Source organism: Chelonia mydas, chromosome 2 (assembly GCF_015237465.2).
Source record: "Chelonia mydas isolate rCheMyd1 chromosome 2, rCheMyd1.pri.v2, whole genome shotgun sequence".
NCBI lineage: Eukaryota > Metazoa > Chordata > Testudines > Cheloniidae > Chelonia > Chelonia mydas.
In genome coordinates this window covers 151378897-151399411 of record NC_057850.1, presented here as the reverse complement: position 1 = coordinate 151399411, position 20515 = coordinate 151378897, and the positions used below count along the sequence as shown (strand labels likewise).

General features: G+C 43.6%; 1 protein-coding gene across 9 annotated transcripts in view; it reads left to right on the top strand.

Moving 5' to 3' along the window:
* COL15A1 (collagen type XV alpha 1 chain) overlaps positions 1-20515 on the top strand; it is a 275000-nt gene that overhangs the window by 154517 nt on the left and 99968 nt on the right. For all 9 annotated transcript variants that reach the window (XM_043540351.1, XM_037889859.2, XM_043540354.1 and 6 more), the window contains 2 exons: positions 5301-5363; positions 9484-9603. In XM_043540351.1, coding sequence (XP_043396286.1) covers positions 5301-5363; positions 9484-9603 — 183 coding nt within the window. The remainder of the gene's footprint in view (positions 1-5300; positions 5364-9483; positions 9604-20515) is intronic.

The following is a 20515-nucleotide window of genomic DNA, read 5'->3' as shown; positions in this document are numbered from 1 at the left end:
ACAGATTGTTTAGAATAAGTAGTTAACACATTTCAAGGGACCATTCAAGATTAAGTTGCCAGTTAACTGCTCTTCAGTCATTAGGGGGAAAGGAAGGGGAAAAAAACTGGGGGGCAGGATTAGTGGGTTATGGATTGTTGTAATAAGGCATAATTCCAGTGTGTCTGTGCAATCCATGATCTTTAGTGTCTAGCAAAGTTATGAATTTAAGCTCCCAGGCTTGTCTTTTGAACATGTTGTGCAGGTTTCCTTTGAGGATGAGGGCTGATAGTTCAGATGTAGAGGTAATCACTTTGTAAGAAGTGTTCACCTACAGGTAATATGGTATTTTTGTCTTTTGTCATTTTTGTATATGAGCTTATTCAAGAGCATAGTGATTGTCTGGTTTCACCCACATAGTTGTCATTGGGACATATAGTGCACTGGATGAGGTACACCACATGTTATGTGTGGGATCCATGGATCTTGAAAGATGTGTTGTGGAGGTGTGGGTCATTGTAGCAGTGGAGATATGTCTGCAGGTTTTGCGTCTGTTCTGACAGGGTCTGGTGCTGTTTTGAGTTGATGTGTCCTGGTCTATGAGGAGCTTGCTTCTGCTGCTGAGCCTGGAGAGTTGTTTGAAGGCCAGAAGAGGGTATTCAGGAAATCTTTCTTTGAGGATGTGGTCCCCAATGACTATGGGTTGTAATTGTTTAATGGTACCTTGTATGGGTTCCAGTGTGGGGTGGTAGGTGACAACTAGATCTGTGCAGTTGGAGTGTTTTATTTCTGTATCGAAGCAGATTATCTCTCATAAAAACAAAAAGTGGAACCAACAACCACTCCCCAACCCACAGAACACCACCTTTAGGAGAAACCATGGCACCGGGACCTACCAAATGGACACCATACAACATTCCAACATCACCAATTTATCAAGAATACCCATAACCGAAGGTGAATTATCTGTACTCTCTAAGGTACTGAACTTCTGCCCCCTCGCAGAACCTGATACCATCCTAACATATGGAGAACCACAAGAATTCTTCCACCAACTCCACCAAAATAATTCTTTTGCAACAATGACGATACCACCCACAATTGCCATGTTCCCACTGAGAGTCATGAGAACAAAGAATAATCTGACTGGACACCCCACAGCGGTTGCGACCACACTCTTGATCATTATGTGAATTGCTTCAGGAAAAAAAATGGACTGTGAAATCCTTAACAAACATAGTAATTTCTCCACTGCTGAGAGGACAGTTATATAGTCACTGAAATCCAACCACCAGATCAAATCAGCAGAGAAAGGGGGTGCCTTCGTAGTTCTCAACTGTGATAACTACACCACCTACTGCAAAGGACTCAAATAAGACCCCATACAACCATTTACCCAGTAATTCAAGGATATCATTAAATCCTTCCCCAAACAACTCCAAAAGAAACTCTACAACCTCATCCCCCCCAAAACCCACCCCAGGGACCTTCTACATGCTTCCCAAGATACATAAACAAGGGAACCCAGGCAGAGACCCATCATATCTGGCCACGGCACTCTTACTGAAGAAATATCAGGACTCTTAGATGCCATCCTTAAACCACTCAGCACACAAAGGGCTCGCTTCCTCCAGGACACAACCAACTTCCTCCAGAAACTGCTACTTTAACAACCTCCCTCAGAACACCACCTATGCCACCATGGATGGCACCTCCCTATACACCAACACCCCTGACAATGACAGCATTGCTTCCCGCCTCAAATATCTACAAAACAATGGACGACCCTCAGTTATCCACCTCATACATGTCTCCAAACTCCTCCATTTCATCCACACCCCTAACGATTTTACATTCAACAGCATACACTTTGTCCAAACCAAAGGAACAGCCACAACCCCCCTCTTCTGGCCTTCAAACAGCCACCCAACCTCTCCATGCTCATCATCAGAAGCAAGCTTCCCACAGACCAGGACACATGAACTCAAAGTGGCTCCAGAATAACAGATGCAAAACCTGCAGACATCTCTATTGCTAGGATGATCAACACCCCCCACAACACACCTTTCAAGACCCATGGGTCCTACATATGCCTAGCACAACGGGTGGTGTACCTCATCTAGTGCACTAAATGCCTCGATAACAACTATGTGGGTGAAACCAATCATTATCTCTTGCATGACTTTGAACAAAAAAATAAGACAAAAATATCATATCACTTGTGGGTTAATGCTTCACAAAGCGATCACTCTATATCTGACCTCTCAATGCTCATCCTCAAAGGAAACCTGTATATACGATGACCAGATGTCCTGATTTATAGGGATAGTCCCAATATTCAGGGCTTTTTCTTATATAAGCGCCTGTTACCGCCTACTCCCTGTTCCGATTTTTCACACTTGCTATCTGGTCACCCTACCTGCATACTATGTTCAAAAGACAAGCCTAGCAGCTTAAATTCATAACTTTGCTAGACACTAAAAATCATTATCTGAATAGCAACACTGGATTTATAGCTTATTACAACAATCTATAACCCACTAACCCCAGCCCCCAATTTCCCCCCTCTTTTTCTCCCTATGAGTGGAACAGTGTTAACTGGCAACTTCACCTTGAATGGTTCCTCGAAATAAGTGTTAACTACTTATTCTAAACAATCTGTTCCACCATGTATTTAGGTGTGATACTACTCCCAGTATGTTTCCCAGACCTGAAGAGGAGTTCTGTGTAAGCTTGAAAGCTTCTCTCTCACCAACAGAAGTGGTCCAATAAAAGATATAACCTCACCCACCTTGCCTTTCTAATATCCTTGGAACAACTCAGCTACAGCAACACAGCATATAAAAATTAATGTGTAATTTATTTTAAAAAATGATTAAAGCTTAACTCTCTACTGACTTCAATATGCACTTCCATAGTTTCACTTGTAAATATTGAGGCTGCTCAGTGCTGAAGTACTCCAAGCTCCTAAGGTGCCGGTAGCAAGCTGGGTGGATCGTGACTTAGAGGCAATCACTGTAGGTGTTTCAGCAGCCAGGCCTTGTAGGTGCTAGCCCTGGTGGGTCCCAGTGACTACTCAGACACATGGTTAAGTGAAAGGGTAGTTTACTAAGGCTGGCAGGAAAAGGGAATGTTGCAAATATCCTAGGTACAGAGGCTTAAATGGTTACAGTTCAAGGTGAGCAATAGTTGTTATTGTTAGGGACCCCGAGGCAGTCCAAGCAACAACCAGGGCTCTTCAGGCCTAGTGCTTGGGTGACCTCTCCAGTCCAGTTTCTATTCAGAGAAATAGGAGCCTGCAGGTTTCCAGGCCAGGCTCAATTAATTACTCTTATTGGGGTCCCTCTGCACTGGTTCAATGCCCAGCCACTACTGCTCCCTCTGTAAGACCCACATAGATCTGCACCTAGTTGTGATGTCTGGCACTCACAGTACGGCAATTGTGTTGGCAGAGAGGCCATGCCTCCCCGCTTTTAACAAAAGAAACAAGGGAAGAATTCATGTCCCCTGTAGAATTTTTTTTCCTCAGCAGAATAATAGATTCTGCCAGGGAGGTGCTGTAGTTACACCTTTTGCCCACCAGGGGCTGCTGTGGCACCAGAAGAGTGGGCAGCTGGCTCACCACCAGAGCAGCCAGCTGCAGAGGAAGGGGGCACTTTGGCCTTGGTCCCCGCACTTCTACAAAGGTTCTAGCACCCTTGACTCCCAGCCTGTTCCACACACTGCTCTGCATATGGTTTCTGGGCAATTCTCTCTGTGTTCAGTCTCTCTGTAATTCCTGACTTGCCATGTGGCCTCTACATCCAGTTTCTTTGCAGCTCCTAACTAGCCATGTGGCCAGCTACTGCTTCCAATTCCAAACGATGCCCAGCTACTTTTACCTGGCCGGGGGAAGGAGAAGTATAGTGGGGAGGGAGCTGGTAAGATCTGTAGTCCCCTGCTTTGCAGATCCATGACACAAAGAGTTTGTCTACACATACAGCACTCAGCAGCACAGCTGCAGTGTGACTGGTGAAGACGCTTTCTGCTGATGGGAGAGAGCTCTCCTGTTGTCATAATAAAACCACGTCTGCAAGCGGCAGAAGCTATGATGGTGGGAGAAGCTCTCCCACTGACACAGCGCTGTACATACTGGTGCTCATGTCTGTGTAACTTATGTTGCTCCGGGGTGTAAATAAACCACCCCTCTGAGTGACATAGGTTATGCCAACATAAGCGTAGTGTAGACATAGCCATAGTCAAAACCTGACACAGCTGTAGAACTCCAGAGTGAAGGAGCAGTGAAAAAACTCCTATGTAACTAACTTCAGTACAATGAATAGACATTATGCCATAGTCCCATAATGTTAAATGTAGTGTAAATTATTTACATGTGTGAAACTGATATTTCAATTGCCAATAACTCCTATTCATGTTTAATGTTTGTACAAGTAGCAAGAAAGCTTCAGCTTTTTCAGGTTTCTTATGCATCAAACACTCTCCAATAATTCAAAAAATGGATGACTAGATTTCTTTTGAACTACTCTAAAACTTCATCTTCATGAGACCATGCATGGAAAATGTCTCTAGGGGAAGAAATAAGATTCTTTCAGAAAATTTTGATCTTTAAAAATATGGGGGCTTGGAAATCTGAGCATAATCTTCAGTAGCGCTTTCGATGTCAATGGCCTGGAGGAAAGAGTTCGGACTCCTGTATTTACCGCCAAAAATGCACAAATCGGAACTAAGCAGCCTTTCACCAATCATAGCATGACTCAGTTTCCAAATAGATTGTTTTAATTAATAGCAATGCAAATAATTTAATGTTTTTAGTTTCTCTACAAAAATGCCTCTGCAGATCCCCACAGCAGAATCCTCATCCTATGCCTTATGAGTCACAGACCTTTGCAGGAAGTTAGTAGCTAATCGCTATAGATGTATTTTGGGGGATACCCAAGTGTGACAGGTATATTTAGAAATTTAAAGCTGAATGTAGATATTTATTCCATCTCCTCTCCAATGATCTTACATAAGGGTGCAACTTCTGGGTATCCTTGTCAATGGAATAGAACAGTATTTGTAGGTGAATACAGAACTGAATAACTAATATAGTTAACTGGTATGAAACTCCTCCAAAGCATCTGATTAAAATGCTGGTGGTGCATTTAGATATAAAAAATATCAATGAGAGTTTAAGAATATATTTTATTTCATAGACAGCCCTCTGCTATTGAGATGCCAGCCATAATGAAATTAACAGAAGCACAAATGGTATTTTTATATATCAGTCTTCCATCTCTTCATTAGAAACAACATTTTAAAATGAATTCTCTTGACTTCAGAGTAGACTAGAACCTGAAGGATCTGGATCTGGTGACCTTGACCGAGACAATGAGCTTTTAAGAGTAAGTATGTACTAATGTTTGCTAATTTTGTGCAGTAAATAGCTTTATCTTTTATCTGTATTTTAAATGATTATAGCATTTGAATAATTATGAATCAATGATCATATGGTTACACAGTGCAAAACATGGTTTTTATTTAGATAGCATCCTTAATACAAAACATCACAAAAAACTTTGCAAGGAGAGTTTATTTGATCCAAAGAGTAGAGGAAGCTTTGCAGTCAGATTTTAAGAGAAAAAGTGAGTTGGAAGCTTGGTTAGAGGCAAAAAAGTGCAGAAAAATGGGGCAGCACAATTAAAAATTCAGCTGTCACTAGCACTCTCCCACGATTGTGGAGCATTTGGGGAAGGGACAGAGGAGGCTCGGATTGCGGGAGTGTCATTGGTGGTGGAGTGGGAGAAAAAGCTGGGAGTATGAGATGGGAGAAACAGAGAGAAGAAATCATGGAGAGGTTTTTGTTTGTTTGTTTTAAAGAAAGTCCCTTTTGATTCTGAGATGATTAGAAGCCAGTGAAGATGAGTGGATGGTATTATTCATTGCTTGCTTCAGCTTTGGGCACCTATTCCGTTAATAAGGTGTACAACTATATAGGGCTGTTAATTCACACTAATTCCTTCTGTCAGCCTTGAGTGTCCTCTCTGTCTTCTGCCTGTATCCAAACCTTTGCAAAGGCCAGGATTAGTGCTGTACTTTTATTAAATCAAAACTGGAGATCTTTCTAAAAAGATATGCTGTAGCTCAAACAAAAATTATGGTCTTGATCAGTGGTGAGCTGGAGCTGGTTCACACCAGTTTGCTAGAACCGGTTGTTAAATTTAGAAGCCCTTTTTAGAACCGGTTGTTCCGCAAGGAACAACCGGTTCTAAAAGGGCTTCTAAATTTAACTGGCCAAAAGTGGCGCCTTAGGCGCCGACTCTATGGGTGCTCCAGCCCTGGAGCACCCGTGGGGAAAATTTGGTGGGCGCAGAGCACCCACCGGCAGCTCCCCACCCCACCTCCGGCCCCAGCTCACCTCCGCTCCACCTCCTCCCCTGAACGTGCCACCCTGCTGTGCTTCTCTGCCCTCCCCACCCCCCCCAGGCTTCCTGCAAATCAGCTGTTCATGCAGGAAGCTGGGGCAGGCTGAGAAGCAGGCGGCGGCTTCCCGCTCAGGCCCAGAGAGGTGGAGGTGGACCGGAGGCGAGCTGGGGGGGAGGGCGCGAGGAGGGCCGCCCGTGCCGCAGCAGGTAATCCGGGGGGGCGGGGTGCAGGGGAACCGCTTCCTGCCCCAGCTCACCTCCGCCACCCTTGGCCTGAGCGGGAAGCCACCGCCTGCTTCTCTGCCCTCCCCGGCTTCCTGCCGAACAGCTGATTCGCAGGAAGCCGGGGGAGGGGGCGGAGAAGCAGAGTGGGGCACCACGTTCAGGGGAGGAGGCGGAGCGGAGGTGAGGTGATCTGGGGCCGGGCGTGGGGCGGGGAGCTGCCGGTGGGTGCTCTGCACCCACCAAATTTTCCCCATGGGTGCTCCAGCCCCGGAGCATCCAGGGAGTCGGCGCCTTAGGTGCCACTTTTGATGTGATCAGTGGGGGAGTGGTCGCTCTCCCTGCTCCCCCCCAGCTACGCTCCCCTGCCCCTAGGAACCAGAGGGACCTGCCGGATGTTTCCTGGGAGCTGCCCCAGGTAAGCACCTCCAGGACTCCCCACCTTGCCCCCCGGCAGGTGCCTCTGGCTCTTAGGGGTGGGCACCCACTATGGTGGCCCACGAGACCCTCCTGCCCGGTTCTGGGGGCAATCAGGGGACAGGGGAGGGGGATAGATGGGGCAAGGGTCCTGGGGGGCATCAAGGAACGCGGGGGGGTTGGATGGGGCAGGAGTCCTGGGGGGCGGGGGTGAGCAGCTCATCACTGGTCTTGATATCGAGATTACTATGCAGGAGGTCAGACTAGATTATCATAATAGTCCCTTCTGGATTTTGGATCACGTGGTGATTGCCTGTTCTGTTCATTCCCTCTGGAGCACCTGTCATTGGCCATTGTTGGAAGACAGGATACTGGGCTGGATGGACCTTTGGTCTGACCCAGTATGGCCGTTCTTATGACTTAAAATCTATGAATCATACTTTCCCAGTATTGAATTCATCAAAGGCTGATGCCCTATTTATAATTAAAATGTTCCTTTGGACCCATGTTTCTGACACTACTGCCATTAGATGGAATTCATCCTGTGTACTATCTGTGTCTCAATTAAGCCCTATTTTAGGGATTTATATGTGAATTAAGGGGTTTTTAGCCTTGTGCTGGTACGTGCAGGGGTGTGTGTGTGTGTGAATTTCTTAAGATGCAGTGTGGTCTAGCGCAGTGCTACTCAAAGTGGTGGTCCGTGGACCAGTGCCGGTCCGTGAGCCATCGGCGGCCGGTCTGCGCGCACATTGGAAAAAAAAAATTGCCAGTCCCCTACATCAGATAGTTTGAAAAGCACTGCTCTAGCAGACAAGGCACTCGAATAAGAATCAGGAGACTTCCATTGTATTCCTGGCTCCTCCTCTGACCAGCTGTCCCTTCACCTCTCAGTCCCTTTGTATCCCTTCCACCTTGTCTCAATTGTTTAGATTATAAACTTCTCCTCAGGGCAGAGACAGTTTTGCTGTGTGTTTATATAGCACAATGGGACTCCTGCCTAGGGATGAATCATCAGCTTTAACTCAAACTTTCACTTTGCTACCAAGGTAAAGTTTGGAGTTTTCCTTGACCCTGAGCTATTTTTTTCTTCCTACATGTCTGAACAGCCAGCCAAATCCAGCCTTACCTTGCTCCTGCTGAAATGCTGAATAACAAAATACAGCAACAATAATCCCATAAAACTCCCATCTCCAAGCATTACTTTGTATATAATGTTGCAATTAACTGGGCTTAATGCCCAGAGAATCAGCCAGAAACACAGTAAAGGTGTGGTGGGGGGAATCTTACAAAGAGAAAGAGCTGGTAGTCAAATGGTCAAAGGTGAACAAACCTAATACAAAGGTATTGTATTGATCATTGTTGACAGCCAGAGAGAGAAACTACCCTACACCTTTGGGATGGGCCTGTCATCTGTATTGAAATTTTCTGTTTTATAATCTTCCTAAATCTCTCTTTTCTAAACTTCAAGAAGTCCAGGATGCCATATCCAGGAAGCTTGGTCATATAGTATAGCCCCTGTCCTGCAGCATCTTCACTGACATCCTATCCATCTCTCAGTCCAGTTCAAAATTGCTCTCCTAGGACTCAGTGTTGTGAGGTGCTGAGAAACTTATCCTCAGCCAAGTGTTCCTTCAGTGGGACTCTTCATGTGCATAAAGTTAAGCATGTGATTGTGTTTTTCTGGATCGAGGCCAAAGTGCTCATCACCTTACAGGGTCAAGCCCGTAATTTTCAAAATTCTCCATTACCTTTTTCCGTTAATATACAGGATCAGTAATACAAGGTAAAGCATTAAAGATTAACTTTTATTTAAGAGAGAGGAATTTTCAAATGTATATTTCTTAAATATGAAAACAACTTGGTTCCTTCCATGGATCATTCATTTTATGCGGTTTAATGTCATTGTGCTATCAGAGCCACATCTTTGGGGCAGGAATCACCTGTTTGTTGTGTTTGTACAGAGCCTAGCACAATGGATTTAACATGTCCATGACTAGGGCTCCTTGGTGCTATGGTAATACAACTAGTAGTAATAATCCTGCTCCCTCTGAAATTAATAGCAGAAGTCCCTTTGGCTTCTATCTATCCTGATTGCTTCGGAATGAAGACGATGTTGATCACTGGAGTATCCCTGAGTGTCTTACACAAAGTAAACACAGTAGATTTTCATTTTTAACTATCTTCCATTGTTGCAGATTAAAGGTGATGGTGGAGGCATACCTCCCAGAGCAAGGGAAGAGTGACCTTCTGTGACACTGCTAGGGAGAGAGGGGGGATCAATGGGAGCAGGATTGACCCTTAATGAAAAGAAAGGGAAGTGTTTGCCCAAGTTCAGTGGTATAGAGTTTTATGAATTCTATTTAAGAATGCTGGTTCTCTTTAAGAATGCTGCATGGACCTGGCCAGGGTAGGGATGAAAACAAATGACAATGTTTTCTAACAGTATTTCTGATTTCTCAAGGGTCTCCCTGGGCCACCAGGCCCTCCAGGATTACCCGGAGCACCAGGAAAACCTGATTCAAATGCAGGATCCCCTGGATCACCTGGGAAAGATGGACCTTCTGGTGAGCCAGGCCCTCCAGTGAGTATCACTCATGCGTAGACATTAGTGCTATACTTCAGCTATAATTTCCTACACAGAGAACTTGCATGTTTCTTAAGCCTTGTCTACACTGCCACTTTACAGCGCTGAAACTTTCTCGCTCAGGGATGTGAACCCCCACCCTGCGAGCGCTGCAAGTTTCAGCGCTGTAAAGTGGCAGTGTAGACAGCACCACCGCTGGGAACTACTCCCCCCTCGTGGAGGTGGGGTTTTTTTTACAGCACTGGGAGAGCTCTCTCCCAGCGCTGGTGCCGCGACTACACAGCCATGTTAAAGCAAAGTGAAGACAAACTCTTAAAATGCTGACTGTTGTTGGTATTTTAGGATGGGCGCTACTAGATGAGCCCAGGATTTGATGGAGTTTGCAATTTTTTGCCAGATTCTTATAAAAGGCACAAAAGCCAAATGGCCATATTCTCTGGAACAGCTAGCTGTATTGCTTCATTCCAGAGCCGTGCAAAGCAGCCAAAGAATACAGGTGAATGTGGACCAGGCTGAAGAATGAAGGATGCTTTTACTGAAGTTTAATGAGACTGTTTGTTTGTTTTTCCCTGACATTTTCAGGAAAATAAAGCTGGGAAGCAGTTACATAATTCAAAGGGAATTTATAACTTAAAGCTACCATTGGATTTTCATCTCTTTGGGCTTTCTCCCTTCATTGTAGCTCACCCAGAGATGAAAATTTACCCTTTAGTCCTAAGGAACACTTGAAGTGCAGTCCTACTTTGAAAGATGATAGTAGAAATGGTGTCATGGGGTTGTATATTTATTGTATGTCAGTACATGTTAAATAAGCTCAGCTAACAAGAAAAACAGTAACTACTAGCTCTGTAAACTTAGTCTGGAATCTGAGAGTCAAGGTGGGTTCTTTCCTTCTCACACATCACCACTGGCAACAGAAGTTGAGGCCCAAATCTGACCCACTGCAATCCCACTATCTTCAAATTATTCTCTGTGACCCCAGTGCTTTCAGTGGATTTGCACAGGTGTAACTGGCACTTTGTGTAAAAAAACAAACAAAAAACCCCCACTCCTTTCTCTCTGTCCCAGTTGCGTTGGTTTTTCAGGGCTAACATGAGTAAAAACATAGTGCCTGGAGTCAGCAGACATGATTCTGATTACATCATGCAAGAAAGTGATTACTGAATGTAACCACTTTTCAGAGTAGAGTAGAAGGACACTTTGGGCTGGTCTCCACTACGGGGAGATTGATGCTGCCGCAATTGATGCAGCAGGAATCGATTTAGCGGGTCTAGTGAAGATCCACTAAATCGATGGCAGAGCGGTCTCTGGTCAACCTTGGTACTCCAGCTCTCCGAGAAGAGTAAGGGAAGTCGACCGGCGAGCATCTCCCAGTGACTCAGCACCGTGAAGACACTGGGGTAAGTCGACATAGCTGGAGTAGTTTAACTTAGGTCACCTTACCCCAGTAGTGAAGACAAACCCTTAGAAAGGCCCAATCCCACTCGTGTTGACTTCAGCTGAAGCAAGATTGACCCCACCAAAGAATTGGTGCCCAGATTAGCTACAGTGTTGTTTTTCTTTCTTTTTCTCAAGCAAAGACAATTATGCTTGGAATGCCCTAATGAATCTTAGCTCAGAACATATATCTTCTCAAAAATCTTTGAAGCTAAATACATTATTTTTAAAATATCAATTTATCTGATTAATTTTGTTTGTTTAAGTCATAGGATGAATTGTAAGTCTTTCATTCCTTGAGATCTTTCCTCATGTCCTGAAGGACCTGTTCCTTGAAGCCCTTCAGAAGGTGGCTCCAAGGACATGAAACTTGGACACTTCATTCTACCACCTGTGAATAAATGAGGGGAATGATTAGGATAGCGTCAACTGATTGTACTACTTGTTTAAACTAAAATAGGAAAAACAAGCTGTTTGGGAGCAAACATTTATTGTACTTACTGTAAATGTAAGTGCCACAATAAGAGGATCATCCCACTCTGAGTTAAAATAAATAACTACGGTTTTAAGTGACTCCTTTTAAATAGTATCAAAAGGCAACCAAATAAAGGGCAATAATACATCTGCCTTAAATGACATAATATAAATCCTTGCTTTCTATAGGGGGAAAGAAAAGTGCTAGAATGAACAAAATGGGGTCCCCAAAGTCATTTAATGTATTTTTGTTTCCTAATCAAAAAAGGCTGCCAAGTTTGCAGAAGGTAGGAAAGACAGTTTAAAGAACTGTGTCTGTTTGAGTCTTGATCTGACCAGAAATTTTATGAAACCTAGGATTTCAATCCTGTAAACCCTTTCTCATATTGTTTCATATAGCCAGTATCCATATACAGCAGCTGCTGCTGCCAACTCAAGCTGGTTAAGGACAAACCTAAATAATATAAAAGACAATTGAAATAGAAATGGTTCACCCCCATCCCCAAAGCCTGCCCTTTCTGTGGTGTGAGGGTGACTCTGGCGCACGTGTATCTTCAGTGCACCAAATTGCAGTGCCTCTTGTTTGGTGGAGGATCAACCCTTAGGCCAACCTTCAGGCCTACCCTTAAAGTAACAACCAAGGGAGCACAGAAGGGGGAAGGCAAACCCTGCCATCAGTGGGGCTGATTACCCCAGGCCCACCATCACCAGAGGGGTAAGCACTAAAATCTGGCAGGATGAAGGAGGTGCCTTGTCACAGTTGTCAGAGGCTATCCTCACATTTCCCTTAGCAAAAGTGTGAACATTTTCAGTGTTGGATTGTAGGGTTTCTACACAGTCCATGGTTCAACTCCCTTTGTTCCTCTTCAGGGACTCTCTATAAAAAGTTTGCTGGGACCCCTTGTCTCCTGCCCAGATGTGAAAAGTGCTGGGATACCCTTTGTAGTCTCACTGACTGCTGTCCTATAAGCCATCAAAAGGAATGGGATATGCTGGTCTCAGTCCCTTTGACGCTGTTCTACAAAGGAATTCCTAGAGTCCTATTGAACCTTTTCACCATCCCATCAGATTGGGGTGGGGTGGTGGTGGGAGCTCTGCAATCCTTAGAATCTCACAAATGTGTTGGAACACTTTGGATTCTGATTTTCTCCTTTCATCTTTGTTTAACTCATCTGGAACCCCAAATCTGGTGAAGAATTCATTTACTAAGACCTCTCCTACTGTCCCAGCATCTTGATGTCTTAGTGTGTTAGCCTCAGGCCATTTTGTAAAGTAGTCCAGAACCGACAGCAAATACTTATTGTCAGCCTCTGTCTCAGCCAAGGTCCCAAGATCATCAATGGCAGCATGCTTCATTGGTGCCCCCCACAAGATAATGCCGAAAAGGGAATGTCCCAGTTTTAAAGGGACCCCCCTTTATAATGCAGGCATCACATTTCCTTTATCAATTTTCCACATCCTGCCTGAATTTTACCAAATAGAAATTTTTCTTTAGGTTGGCTCAGGTTTTTGCAGTCCCCAAAATGTCCAGTAGTTTTAAAATCATGACGTAACCTCAGAACTTCTTTTTTAATGTATCCGGTACAACCAGCTGGTGTCTGGATCCATCACTTGCTGGTTTCTCCCCACTCCTATACAATATTTCCTCTTTAAACTCAAAGCTTTCCCACAGTGACCCAAAAGCCTTTAGTGTGGTGTTATCGGGGGAACACTGTGTTCCACGGTGGCTGCATACGCAAATTGATTTTCCAGTCACACACAATCCTGATATCAGGATCCTCTCTTCGGGAAGTTTTGACTTGTTCTGGGGTCCATTCCTGCAGCCCCATCCTCATCATTCCAGTTGATGAACTAGGAACATGGGCACTTGTGTGAATTAGAGGAAGTGAGCCGCCCCCAATTCCCTTGAGCAACTAATTCTTTGCTCTCCTGTTTGGGGCAGGGTTTGCAATTAGACTCCCAACAGAGTTGTCTGTACAAAGTATCAGCATTACTATGCTTATCGCCAGACTTATGTGTGATTGTGAAATCCTAGCACTGCAGTTTCTCCAAGCATCTGGAAAGCTGTCCCTTAGGATTCTTGAATCTAAAGAGCCATTGCAGGGAAGCATGGTCTGTCCTGACCACAAACTTCCTCTCATACAAATACCAACGAAAATGTTCTACAGATTTAACCACTGCTACAAGTTCCTTTCGGGTGGTGCAATAAATAACTTAGACTTTTGCTGTAATAAGCAGCCAGCCTCTCAAATCCCTTGTGTTCCTGTGTCAGTACTGTCCCCAGACCATAAGCGCTAGCATCTGTGACCAATATGAAAAGGAGGTTTTGAAACAAAGTTAGGCCAAGACAGGAGCAGTCACCAGAGCCTTTTTTAACTCTGAAAATGCTACAAGCTGTGCAAACCCACGAATAAACCTTCTGAGCCCTATAAAACTCTGCACATATATAAATGTCTAGGGAGTAGGCCAGGTCTGTACAGCCTCCATTTTCTTTTTGTCAGGGGAAATGCCCTCCTTGCTAATTGTGAGCCCAAGGTATGTTACCCCTTTTTGAAACAACTCAGATTTCTTTGGGTTCAGTTTCAAGTTGGCTGCCTTCAGTTTATCACCGACCATTTGTAAATGTTTTGGTTCTGGCTCAAATGTTTTAGCATGCACCAGGATATCATCTAGATATATCAGACAGGCCGAGAGGGGAATGCTATGTGTAATACCCTTTCCATTAGCCTCTCTAATGTGGCTGGGTATATTGCACAAACCAAAAGCCATCACTTTAAATTGCACAAGCCATGTCCTGCTGTGACAGCACTTTTCCCGCCCTGTCTCTTGGACCCTTTTCTGCTTGCCAATACCCACTTCTAAGGTCTAGTGTGAAAAACCATACTAAATCTGCTACAGCACCCAGGGTGTCATATATTTGTGGTAATGGATAAGAATCTTTTGAAGTGACTTCATTTAATTTTCTATACAGAATCTGGTGTCACCATCCTTTTTCTTAACCAGAATTATGGGTGAGGCCCAAAGGCTAGTCAAAGGCTCAGTTATGTCTTCCCGATGGTCTGTGGTGTCTCTTTGCTTTTTGCTACTGGTAACCAGTAAGATGGCTGTTCAATGGGTCGTTTTCACCAGTTGTGGGACCAATGCAGTACAACCTGTATCTTTGTTGGATCAGGAGAACAACTCTTCTGCTAGGTGACCCTTGTGGTCCCTTCTAACCCTATGGTTCTATGATTCTTCAGATGCAGTTTCCCAGGTTTGGGCCATGTGCCCTTGCCCTGTCACTGTCTCCATTCAACACCAATTAGGTGGTTCAGTTTTGGATCCCCTATTCGCTTAGACCAGACATGCTCGAAAAGGCCAATAACCATTATGTTTTAGCCTGTGCCAACTATCCTTATACTCAGCCCAATCCTATTAGAAAGTCAATAGGCAAACTCCCATTATTGTAGCTGCCCAGATCTAAGCAAAACCTGTAGGGCTGATCCTTGTGCCTTCATCAAGCTTTGCTCCTTCAATTTGGTGATCACCCATTTCCCAGACTGGGAAAAAGGCTTTCACTGGACACCTCGAACAGTCTGTCTTGCCCTGCCTTAAATTTATAACAATCCTTTTAGTGGTCAATTTTATTTAACTGAACTATTTCCTTTAATTTTGGCATTATTGCCAATTTCCCTTGTTTTACAAATCAAATTTAACAGTTTTTCTAATAATTCCCTTTCTCCTGCAGATGTTGCTTTGATTCAGAAAGAACAAATCAGGTCTTTTTTAAAATTCTTTTGTGAAGCCTCCAGCTCCTATTTTAGGTCTTGTTTTAAATCCCACTGGCCGGTTTTGAATTCTGCAAATGCCTCCATTATTTGTTCCATCTTGGTTCAGCAGGAATACCGGGTCACAATCTCTCCTCTTAGAAACTGGTTCCCGCTCCTGACACCAGTGTTACCCCTTTTTGACTCGAGCAGCAAGTCAAAGTTTGGGGCGTTGGGGATATTCCAATTGGAAATGAGAAGCTGGATATGAGTCAGCAGTGTGCGCTCGTTGCCAAGAAGGCCAATGGCATATTGGGCTGTATAAGTAGGAGCATTGCCGGCAGATCGAGGGAAGTGATGATTATTCCCCTCTATTCGGCACTGGTGAGGCCACACCTGGAGTATTGCTTCCAGTTTTGGTCCCCACACTACAGAAGGGATGTGGACAAATTGGAGAGAGTGCAGCAGAGGGCAATGAAAATGATTAGGGGGCTGGGGCACATGACTTACAAGGAGAGGCTGTGGGAACTGGGGTTATTTAGTCTGCAGAAGAGAAGAGTGAGGGGGATTTGATAGTAGCCTTCAACTACCTGAAGGGGGGTTCCAAAGAGGATGGAGCTAGGCTGTTCTCAGTGGTGGCAGATGACAGAAGAAGAAGCAATGGTCTCATGTTGCAGTGTGAGAGGTTTAGGTTGGATGTTAGGAAACACTATTTCACTAGGAGGGTGATGAAGCACTGGAATGGGTTACTTAGGGAGGTGGTGGAATCTCCATCCTTAGAGGTTTTTAAGACCCAGCTTGACAAAGCCTTGGCTGGGATGATTTAGTTGGGGACTGGTCCTGCTTTGAGCAGGGGGTTGGACTAGACGACCTCCTCAGGTCCCTTCCAACCCTGATATTCTATGAAACAGAAATTGATGGAGTCTGTTTTTTCTTTGATGCAATCTTGTTTATTACCAAGAAATGTGCAAAGTCCTGTCTCTCTAAATGCAGAAGTAACCAAGAACAAAAGGAGCAGTTTCTTAGCTTGCAGCCCCCAAGACTTTTTAACCAACACCAGACCCCAAAGCACACTCTCTAGCTATGTCCAGGGTCACACAATGCTTACAGACTCTTGTTTGGCTTTCTTGCCTCTCCCTCTTTCTCTGTTCTTGTCTGTTGTCAGTTTTTGTGTGATCTGTCTACCCACATGCACCCCTCTGTTTTAGGTGGGGCTTGTGCTTAAAGTTATGTTAGGTGTGAACTTACCTTTCAGTTATCAGTCTCATTGGGGTTTTAACTCAACTCATAACTAGATTTCACCCAGCTCATAATATGAGGAATAGACCTATCTTTCAAATGAATATTACAGTATGCCGATCCTTACACAACCACCTGCCTTACAGCACTTTTGTAACAGAACTTTCCAAAAGCATTCATTCTGCTCCAAAGATAAACAGTGTATGTACTGATTTGTCTAATGCAAATCTGTGATAACTAGAGCACAGTAGGTTTACTTAAACATGAATTATTCTATTGTTATACAGCACACAGCTTGTCTACATGGGGACATTCAGGAGAGTTAATCTGAATTAACTGAAGGTGTGAATTAAAAGAGGATTAGTTAAATTGCATTAAACTCCTGGGTGGATACTCTAATTCAGAATTAAAATGAACTTAATTTGGTTTATTTTAATTCACTGTAGGACACTGTAATTCAAATTAAGGCCACTTTTAAGCAGTTTAACTAATTGACTTTTAATTAACCCCTATTTCAATTAATTTTCCTCAGTGTCCTTGTGTAGACAGGCCCAGAGAGTTTAAAAGTTTGCTAAAATGTATATTTTAAAGGTGGTGTATAGTGTGCTATATGTAACTTTTATTTCTGCACTGAAATGTTCTTTGGTTTTACAATTTACAGGTGTCTGATGAGGAAATTAGTGGTTCTGGCATGGCAATAAGATGTTTCAATAGGGTCAAATAAGGTCGTCCTACAAATGTGGGCTCAAAAGGCAGTATTTCCCCTCCAAGCTGTTTTATCAATATGTTTCAGAAACGGCCTTGTTCACATACACAATAGAACCTTGAGAATAATGTTGGTGTCCCTAACCTCTGCTTGCCAGAAGCTGGGATTGGGCGACAGGGGATGGATCACTTGACGATTACCTGTTCCATTCATTCCCTCTGAAGCACCTGGCATTGGCCACTGTCAGAAGACAGGATACTGGGCTAGATGGACTCTTGGTCTGACCCAGTATGGATGTTCTTATGTTTGATTAATTAGCACAATAAATAGTTGCAATCAAGATGTAATTGACTTCCATTTTGAAGCAAATTCTAAGTATTTGGTAAACAAAATAATGTGTATATCTGGCCTTTTCCTCTGTTATCCTACAGGTTGGTTTGTAGCATTTGTTAATGGGTTTTTAAATGCTTTACATAGTTGTCCATAGCAACAGTATTATGTTATGTGCTTACCAACATTTTGCTTTGAGTAATATTTGCAGAACTAGGTTCTGACACTGCAAGAGGATCTACATGGGCAGATTCTTAAATCTGCCTGGAGTCCCAATGATTTCAGCCTCATGGAGTCTTTAGAAAGCACAGGATTGGGGCTAGGGTGACTTTAAACCTCTTGGTGCCTTCCCAGTCCCCACCTGCTCCAGAGGCTGGAGAGGTCCTGGTTTAATTTAAAACAGCCCTGGGGGCCTTTAAATTACATCAGCCTTCCAGTGCTGCATGCTGTGGCCATGCCCCAATATGTCCCTCCCTCCTTTAGCCCTGCCCCGTCACACTCCCCTTCGCCCCCAGTTTGTTTCCGGGGTGTAACCTGGACTGTGAGACCGCTGAGCCTTCTGTCCCACTAACCTGGGCTGCCTCTCACACTGATCCTGTTGGCAAGCTACAATCCTCTGGCAGATACTGCACTTACACAGCCATCTACAGGGAGGAGCATACCTAACTGTGTTACACATGAATAATCTCCCAGCCACTCATGAAAAATCAATAGAGAGGCTCCTGCCAATTCTCCCCTCCCCCGCAACTCCCTAGTCTTGCACCCCAGAACTGTACCATTTTGCACTAGTCAGAAGCCTGGCCAGTGTAAGTTCATTATCTAGTCTGCCTCTCCCTCGATGTGGAGAGGACACACTCTAGCCTTTGTAACCTGAGCTGAGATTTCTCAAGCACTTCAACCAAAACATACTGTTTTAGGTAAACATAAAACAGATTTATTAACTCCGGAAAGATAGATTTTAAGTGATTATAAGTATCAAGCATAGAGATCAAAGGTGGTTACTTAAGAAATAAAAGAAATTCACAGTCTAAGTTCTACAAACTCAACGGGATTTGAATCAAGCAGTGCCTCACCCTGACGGATGGTACAAGCAGGTTACCGATCCTCGGTCCACAGGCTTGGACTCTTTTCGAGCCTGAGACCTCCCTCCCCCAGTTCAAAGTCTTTGTCCTCCCGACGTTCCTCCAGGTATTGAATTGGGGAGGGGAGAAGTAATGGTGTCACTTCCTCTCTTTTATATTTTCTTCAAGCTTGCTGGAAAGATCTTTGCTGTGACGTGGGGATCAGGCAGTTCCCATTGGTCAAGCAGTCTCCATAGTCTACGTGCTCTCTCTGAAAAGTCTCTGGGATAGTGGATTCTTTTCTTGATGGGTGTTGAGGAGCCATTAAAGCTTTCTGGATACTCCACTGTTGTACTTGAAATGCTGGTTGTGGGTGTTCCCAACTGCACAACATATTTCAGTAACACTTCATAACCTTACGTATAATGATTGTACATAACACTCCAACAGGATATTAATGTTCAGCAGATCAAAACTTTTAAAATAATGCCTCACAGGGCTTGCTTTGTACAAAACATATTATAATCCAATCACAGTGGTTAATATGGGGGTTCCAGGGTGCTGCTTTCTCATAGTGGGTCCTTGTATGCTAGCCTTACAGCTGGTTTCTGCTGTGTCTGCACTGGGTGAAATCCTACTCCATCTGGTCCAGACCTTCTGGACCTCTTTTACAGCACTTTGGCTCTTTGAACTGGAATAAAGGGGCTGGAGTGGGGGGTGGGAGGATCTCATCCAGAGTTTATCTTACTCTTGGGCCAGATTAGATAGCCATGGAATGGATTGCTGATTATACTACAGCATCACTACCATCCCCCACAATTCAAAAATTGAGTCAGCCCCCGCCCCCCCCCCCCCCCAAATCATGCAATTGGCTGAAAAGTCATGAGATTTAAAATATAAATATATCTACTCTGGTGTTTGAACTTTAATGTGTTATTTCAGTCACATTCTCAAGCTTTTCTCTGCAACCACACTGGCCAAAAAACTTTTTTAAAGAAATCTAAGATTCTTACCTAAGCACATGACTCTGGGAGCTGGAGCTTAAAGAAACACACCAAATATCATGAGACGTGCAATAAAAATGGTAAGAATTAACAACATTGCTACAGGACATTAAAGATCCTATTCTTCAAATACTTACTACTGGGCATAGCCCTATTACCATGAATAGTTCCCATTTGGAAATTCATAAGTGCTACACCAAGTAGTAAGAGTTTACAGTAGCAGGCCCTAAGGCCCTGACTCTGCAAGGACGTAAGCACGTGCTTAATGATATGCACTATGAGCATTTTAAGCCTGTGCATAAGACTCAGGACTGGAGCCTAAGAATGTAACTATGCAAAGAAGTTTCATTTTATTACTTAAATCCAGTACTTAGATACTTTTTCCTTGTTCTCATACTATACCGTCCTTTAAATTGGTTTAAGTTTTATTTGAATTGCTTTTATGGAGAAGACAAAGCGGAGTTATTTATAGTTATGTGGTTGTGTCACTGCCACTTCACTGACTTGAATTCAAAATATTGATTCTTCCCAGAGCTTGAAATTAAAGCACTTGCTATAAGAGTTTTGTGTTAGATATCATCATGAAAGTTCATTTGGCATTGTTTCTCGGAACAAAATATGCCAAGAGAGATGGTAGAGATTCCTGTCAATATTTTCTTTAATACTGTCAAGTGGTTTTCTCAAGGTGAGATGTTCCACGTATAAATTTATTTTGAAATGATAATGATCCCGTTTGAGTCTAAGATCTCTTTAGCATTGCTAAAATTTAAAAAAACCTCAGTTTGTGATCTAAACAGTAGGAATCTTTTTTTTTTATATACAAAAGTTTTCCTTTTTATTTTTTAAATAAAATAAAGATTTTTTTAAAGATTACCCACTTCGTTAAGATAGTCTTCCATAATAAGGTCAACC